Here is a 7,318-nt window from a genome sequence, read left to right as displayed (position 1 = left end):
GTCTAAATGCACAGTTTCCATATGCGCAATTTCGGTGCCCCATTTTCGAAGTATGAAAGAAAGGCTGCATTTCTTGATTCATTCTGAACGTTTGGAATAAACTTTTTTGTTTATTTATTCTTAAGAACGTTCCTGAACATAATACAAAAAAAGAAGGTAGTTCCATTGTCACTTTTTCGTCGCCATGTTAACAACTTGACAATTAAGTAGATTGTGACATTTCGTCCTACCATACCCAATATCCATGATTCAATAAGACAAGGTTGTGTAATTTGTGACAGCTAAAATTTGACTCTCCTTTATCTAGATTTGTATTTTGGAAGTAGGAGAAAGGGGAAGAATGTGATCGCCTTTTGCGAAAACGCTAGTAGAAAGGTACTACAAAAAGTACGCAAAGTATACAATTAGAAGTAAAATGTGTATTACTTATTCTATGCGAATTTGGGATATATTTGGTGTTTAATGGTAATACTAAACAATACATAAATATGTGCATTTTTGATTTAAGTTACTCATCATTTCCTGAAACCGACCGTTCAGCTATGCGCAAACTAAAACTGCAGATCGATAGAACTTAAAGTTCAGTTTTTACATTTTTTAAATAATTATATCCTACGAACTGTAGGTATAACCGATAATAAAACTAATGACGCTACCATAAAGATAATTAATTTGTCTTTCAGCTGATGTACATAATTTATAGCTTCTTGTATTTTTAAACCAAAACCACTAAAAAACGAACAAATGTTATTTTTTCATGAAATAATCTTTTTTGAAAAAAGCTGCGAAATTGGTAAAGAAATTTATATTATTTAGAATGTACAAGTTATTATCTCTAATTCGATAGTACATATTTTATCATGATGTACTTTAGGGTTTCAACAATTTAGTGATAATAAAAAATACAAATAAACAAAGCAAATAAACCTCTTATATCTTCGTTATTTTTTGCCTGCGCCAAATAAATTTGGTATCGTTGTAATCAGCGTAAAAAGTTCTATCAATCGGCATTTTTGGTTATTTTATAGCTGAACGGTCACTATTCTACACTTGTTCTACGAAATTGCGCAAAAGAAGGTGATGCCAACGAATATTTAGTATGATGAATTTCTGGTTTTACTACTAATATCACTAGAAACTGCAGACTCACACTCTGCACAAGTAAAGGAGCCGATTTTATGTGTTGGAGCGAGAAGTCTGTTTTATTACAAAACCTTTCTATTATTGAATCATGTCCAATATCTAAAATCCTCCTTTGGTTATTACTATTATTTTTGTTTATTTAGTACCATTTTGCTCTTGGAATCGAAATTTGATCAAGCAAAAGGTATTTTACTTGTACAATAGTATTGGGTTATTGGGCCGTATGCATAAAAACTGTGCAATTGCTTTTTCTTGAAATATATCTTTCACTTAAATTTATTTGAACAACTTGAGTACAAGGTCTTAATTTTTAAGAAAAAGCATTTGCTTAGGTTTTGTGCATCCCATTGTGTCCAAACGCTTAACCCAAAGCAAAAAATGTTAGCACACACGTGTGGTCAAACAATTAAACGTTAGTTTAAAATAAAGATTTCAAATTTTAAGATACAAATTTATGAATAAATTCGGTTTGAAATATGAACCTTTTTGTAAAAAATACTTTGGTCAGTGTAGCCGAGTTGGACTTACATTTTCTCTGCCAAAATGCTGATTTTACTCCATTTTTCAATGAATCCCCCCTCCGTCTCCGCTCCCCACACTAAAATCGTTGCATAAATAACCGAACATTTCCCCTTTTGTTTTTGAAAGATAAGTGGTCTAATGCTCCATAAGATGATAAATGTGTTTCTAGTTTTCAGAGTTGCCAGATATGAGGATTTCGCCCCATTTTGGGGATTTCTGAAATCATTTGGGGATAGATTTTTTCGTTTGGGGATGTGGGGATTTGATGGGGATTTTTGTTTGGTTTAAAATATTCATATTGAAATTAAAATACATATATTTTACTGCCTTCCCTTAAAAATTTCTCAAACAAAGATTTTCTTAGTCAAAGTATTATTCGTGGAAAATGCCTGTTTTAATGGCTTTGGCTGAACACACAATTTTCTCTCACTTCATTACACCAAATTGTAAAAGGATCGCTGTGATACTAGAAGATATAGAGGCCTCCTCACTCCCACAGGGACTCAAACGGTGGTCGGCAAATTACCTGAGTGGTCGACACTCGTCAGTAATTTTCAGAGACAGAACTAGCAAGCCACGTAAAATTAAACAGGGGGTACCATAGGGTGGTGTCCTGTCCCCGCTACTGTTTAATTATTACATCTCAAAGCTTCCTCAGCCATCAGAGGGTGTTAATATAGTCTCGTATGCTGACGATTGTTCGATCATGGCGTCTGGGAATGGAATTGATGACTTGTGCTTGAAAGTAAACGGTTACCTCTCCGAACTTTCTCGCTTATTCACTGCAAGGAGCCTTGCCCTATCCCCTGCGAAATCCTCGGCAACTCTTTTCACCACCTGGACGAAGGAGGTCAGACTGCCACTGGGTATTCACGTCGATGGCGTAACAATACCGACGGTGAATAACCCGAAAATCCTCGGAGTTACCTTCGACAGTCTGCTCTCCTTCTCGGCGCATACAACCGCAATTGTCAACAAAGTACAGAGCCGCAACAATGTCCTCAAGTCGCTGGTCGGCAGCACTTGGGGCAAAGATAAAGAAACGTTGTTGGCAACATACAAGGCAATTGGCCGGCCGGTTCTAAACTACGCAGCGCCCGTATGGTCGCCGGGGACTAGCAGGACGGAGTGGATGAAGCTACAGACCTGCCAAAACATGACATTACGAACTGCGACAGGATGCCTCCTGATGACGCTTCAACACCACCTTCATGACGAGGCCCATATGCTCCCAGTAAAGGAGCATAACATAATGCTCTGCAAACAGTTCCTTGCTGGGAGCCACAGACGTGGCCATCCCAGCGGACAACCGCTCGCGTAAGAGCTCTCGCCACGGCACGTCAGGAGGCATCTTTACGAACTGACGGACAAAGTCCAGAGGTATATCAAACAACCTCTGGACCCGTCAACCTACCGACAGGCCCTGAACGGCATTCACAGGGAATCAGTCTCAAGTTTGTAGACTCCCGCCCTGTGAATGCCGTTCTAGGCACACAACCACCGGACGTGGACGGGACAGAACTTTGTCTGTCTCGGGAGACCCGCACTACAATAGCCCAACTTCGCAGCAGGCTCAACAGCTACCTGAGCAGAATCAACGAGGATGTGCCCAACCAATGGCCCGGCATGTGGAGAGTCGCCACATGACTCCCGGCACCTCTTCACATGCCCTGAGAACCCCACTCAGCTAACGCCCCTTTCCTTATGGACAGCCCCTGTGGAAGTAGCACACTTCCTGGGCCTCCCCCTAGCTGAAATGGACGACAACGTTGATGGATGAACCGCCCCGAACGGGGCTTAGTAGTCGCTACAACAACAACAGGATCGCTGTGATTGGCATTTACCGAATGGACGGCATATATTTCTGATTTCCTTAGGGCAGTTTTCTCAAGTAACCTGTAACTTTAAAGCTCAGTTTATATTTAAAGGTTGCATTAAAATTTATGATTGTGTCTAAAGTAAAGCACTTTATTATCGGCTTTAAATAGGTTTACAACCAAGAAACATACATACGTCAAAAAACGATAATAGAAATACTCAACTTTAGACATAGCTTTATTTTTAATCCAACCTTTAAACATAAAGTGAGCGTTAAAGTTAAAGGTTACTTCAGAAAACGGCCCTTATGCCCGTATGATACTACGTTTTTTTTCTTGTATTTCGAGTGTGTTTTACGCTGTATTTTGAAAGAAAGAGAAGGTCACATACAATTTCAGTACTTGTGTAAGCGAGTAAGCTATATACCAAAAAACAAACGAAAAACAAACTAGGTTGTTAAAAACAGTCCGGCCAACTTGTATTTCGTTAGGTTTTTTTGACAGATGGCTGTATTTCGTTAGTTTTTTTACACAGCTGTTTGCATTTTGACATACGAGAGATTTTCTAAGCATACAATGGAAATACAAGTTTTATCTATTGCAACAAATTGTTTGCTAAACGCTGCTGCCTTAATACAGCGTAGGGAAAAGAAAAAGACAAAAAAAAATATTCTGCGCAATGGCTTTTAAAAAGAGAACTGGAAGGTAAGTTTCGAATTCCACATTATATACACATGTATATAGTTCGTTTTTGTAATTATCAAAAATACTTTTCATAGGATTTAGCCATAAACTGTTAAAGGAAATTGAGTGAGTCCTTCACAAAAATATCTTAAGAATGACTCCAGCTCAGTTTGCATTCTTATAAGAAAAAGTACGCCCCTATATTAGCAAGCAGGATACAAAATTCAGGAACTGCATAGGAGCTGCGGAACGGCTGCAGCTGACATTGCGATATCTATCCACTGGTAAGATATAATATTTTCTTGGTAATTTTTAGTACCGACATACATATGTATGTACATATTTCCAAAATTAGGTGAAACCCAAAGGTCACTTCAATTGCCGTTCCGAATTCAGCAGTCAACCATTTCCAGAATTTTAAAGGAATCAATTCCCGCAATATATTTGGCGTTAAGGGAGGAGTATTTGAAATTCCCTGCAAGTGAGCAAGATTGGCGTGGTATTGCAAAAGACTTTTATCAGATGTGGGGATTCCCGAACTGCATCGGCGCTTTAGATGGTAAACTAACAATTAACACTTTTAAATTCACTCAACTGATGAAACGTCTCAGGAAAGCATTGCAGAATACTGCCAGTGAGGAAAGCAGGATCTACGTATTTCAATTACAAAGGATACCATTCATTTGTATTGATGGCAATCGCTGATGCCCACTATCGTTTTATTTATGCTGATGTCGGTGTTAATGGGAGAGTGGGTGATGCTGGAATTTCGTTGAACTCGGACCTGAAATACGCTATTGAAAAAAATGAAGTACATATACCAGCCCCATGCACGCTCCCTTTCATGTCAACTCCCTCGCCTTTTGTGCTTTTAGCCGATGATGCCTTTGCTCTAAAAGACTACTTAATGAAACCTTACTCTCATCTAAGACTATCACCAAGCGAACTTAAATACAACAACATACTTTCGGGGACAGGCGCGTTGTTGAAAATGCTTTTGGCATTCTTGCGAACCGTTTTCGAGTTTTATTTTCACCCATCCATCGCGCTCCAGCTGCAGCCATTCAGATTGTATTATCTTGCGTATGTGTGCACAACTTTTTAAGAACAGAAAATGTGAAAAAGAAAACTACGTTTGACGCCATTTCCGAAAGTGAAATAGATGCAATAATAGATAACAACTATACAACAACCGCTTCTGAAAGAAATGCGTCAAAAAGGAGCGCTGAAGAAATAAGAAAAAATTTCGAAAACTATTTTTCTGCGGTAAATTAAAATATCGTTTCATTGTTTAAATAAACCAAAACTTTTCGTGTTGGAAATTTTCTATACTAGTAGAAGCAACAATTGGTTTATTTGGTGATTAAATAAATGAGTACAATGTCTTCAAATTATGTACATACCTAGCTAATACCTGCCTACTTAGCGGTGCACCGTGAGTAGTACAAACACTGTTACATTTTTGATTCAATTAGAGCAACCAAATATTTTAATGAAAGTAATAATAAGGTAAAAAAGTGGTAAGAATAATCAAAATACATATTCACTCGGCAAAATAATAACTCTGCCTCCTTTCGTAAAGTTTGACTATTTTCCTTTTGTTTATTGAACTTTAATAATTTACTTATAAAAATACACCCCATTAATTAAAAATCTTTAAACTTGGCAATATGTGGTGCGTTTATAATTATGACACGGGATGTACAAACAAAACCATATCAATAAAACTTTTAAACTTTAAACGAAATTCAGGAAAACTCATCAAAATTTCGATTTTTTTCTTTTAAATATTAAAAACAAAATTGCATGTCTGTGTAGATGTGTAATTTTTATGTAATAAATGGCAAATTTCAAGTGGCTTAAGATCACCGTTAATTTTGGTTATTGTTTTTTTTAAGCTGAGGGCGCCGCAACAACCCATTTTGTTTTTGAAATACTTAAAAGGAAGTTCGAAATTGTTATGTAATTTTATGCATTTTCTTGAATTTTGTTTAAAGTTTAAAGCTTCTAGTGATATGTGTTTGGTTGTAGAGTTAACTAAAGTTTTATAAATAAGTTATTAAAATTCAATAACCTACGGAAAATGGTCAAAACATGACAAAAAGGGACACTCCTATTTTTGTCTATGAGTATACATACATACATATAAATAGTCATTGTGTTACATAAGCCCATTCCGTTTCAATTGCTCACTTTGCAGATCCATCAAAATGTCATGCATTTGTTTCTTCCTTTGAGTTGCAAGTCGGGGTCCAGTTTTACAATTTCTTCACCCATGTATATCCCAAAACTGTTTGCCTTTTCGTCAGTGTTATTTGTTTTTGATGCAACATGAAAGGCATTTGTTAAATTTTGTGATGCTTCGATTAAAGCAGAGGCGTTTTCATCCAAATCATTATTAATTTTTGTTCTTCGTTTTCTTGTTGCATGGACCAACTTTCTAGTGCTATTGTTGTTATTGTCATCAAACCGACCACAGTTTTGCGAAGTAACCAGAGGTGGAGTTACAATCTCATCCGATATGATTTTAATTGGTGTTGCATCACTATTAGTGTCTTCTGTAGAGATGTTTTTAGTATCTTGGAGCGACTGGATACTGCTGTTACTTGTAACAAGCCTGGATCGAAACATTCTGCAGGCTGCAGTTGCTCCCCAAGCTTACGCGATGGATTGGGATCAGGGTCCAGGTTCTACAAGAGAATGAAAATACTAAGCAAATTTTACGTAGCACGCGAATCGACGCTTTGCCCGGTTTCACACAATAAAAGTCGTACCTGCAAACTCCACTTATTAAAATTATTCACTGATGGTGTATGCTCATTCATATGTTGTAGGAATTTCAAAGCTTCATAGAACTTCCAGCTGGTCTGTACGTTTTCGTCTCCGCCGGCACCGCTTCTCTTTGCCTTGTCCATCCTCTGCTTCTCTGAACTGAAATATGACTTGATGTTGCACCACTTGTGCCTAACTTCATCTTTAAATACATATATGTATTATACAAACATATAATATATATTTTAGTTATTACATATGAACTTGCTAAAAACTTACCGCATTGAAATGGTACATTTGCTGTGAACGTTGAGTTCATTTCATCCACCAAATCGAGCCAAAACTGCTGCTTTTTATATTTGTGCTTATATGATGGTAGC

General features: G+C 37.2%; 1 protein-coding gene across 1 annotated transcript; it reads right to left on the bottom strand.

Moving 5' to 3' along the window:
* Positions 1-6,096: 6,096 nt before the first annotated feature.
* On the bottom strand, positions 6,097-7,257 carry LOC118744650. Its single transcript, XM_036478244.1, has 3 exons — positions 7,218-7,257; positions 6,941-7,140; positions 6,097-6,856 (listed from the first exon to the last, which is right to left on the bottom strand). Exons 1-3 carry the CDS (start codon positions 7,255-7,257, stop codon positions 6,671-6,673), a joined length of 426 nt encoding a protein of 141 aa, XP_036334137.1. The 3' UTR covers positions 6,097-6,670.
* Positions 7,258-7,318: the final 61 nt, after the last annotated feature.

The sequence above is a fragment of the Rhagoletis pomonella genome, unplaced genomic scaffold, assembly GCF_013731165.1.
Source record: "Rhagoletis pomonella isolate Grant_MI unplaced genomic scaffold, Rhpom_1.0 Rhpom_scaffold_00001, whole genome shotgun sequence".
Classification (NCBI taxonomy): domain Eukaryota; kingdom Metazoa; phylum Arthropoda; class Insecta; order Diptera; family Tephritidae; genus Rhagoletis; species Rhagoletis pomonella.
This window is presented reverse-complemented; position numbering and strand designations above follow the sequence as displayed.

Coding starts and splice junctions, on each gene's coding strand:
- LOC118744650 (XM_036478244.1), bottom strand. CDS start 7,257: ATGAACTCAACGTTCACAGCAAATGTACCATTTCAATGCG. Junction 7,141..7,217: donor AAATGTACCATTTCAATGCG/GTAAGTTTTTAG, acceptor ATGTATTTAAAG/ATGAAGTTAGGCACAAGTGG. Junction 6,857..6,940: donor TTAATAAGTGGAGTTTGCAG/GTACGACTTTTA, acceptor ATTCTCTTGTAG/AACCTGGACCCTGATCCCAA.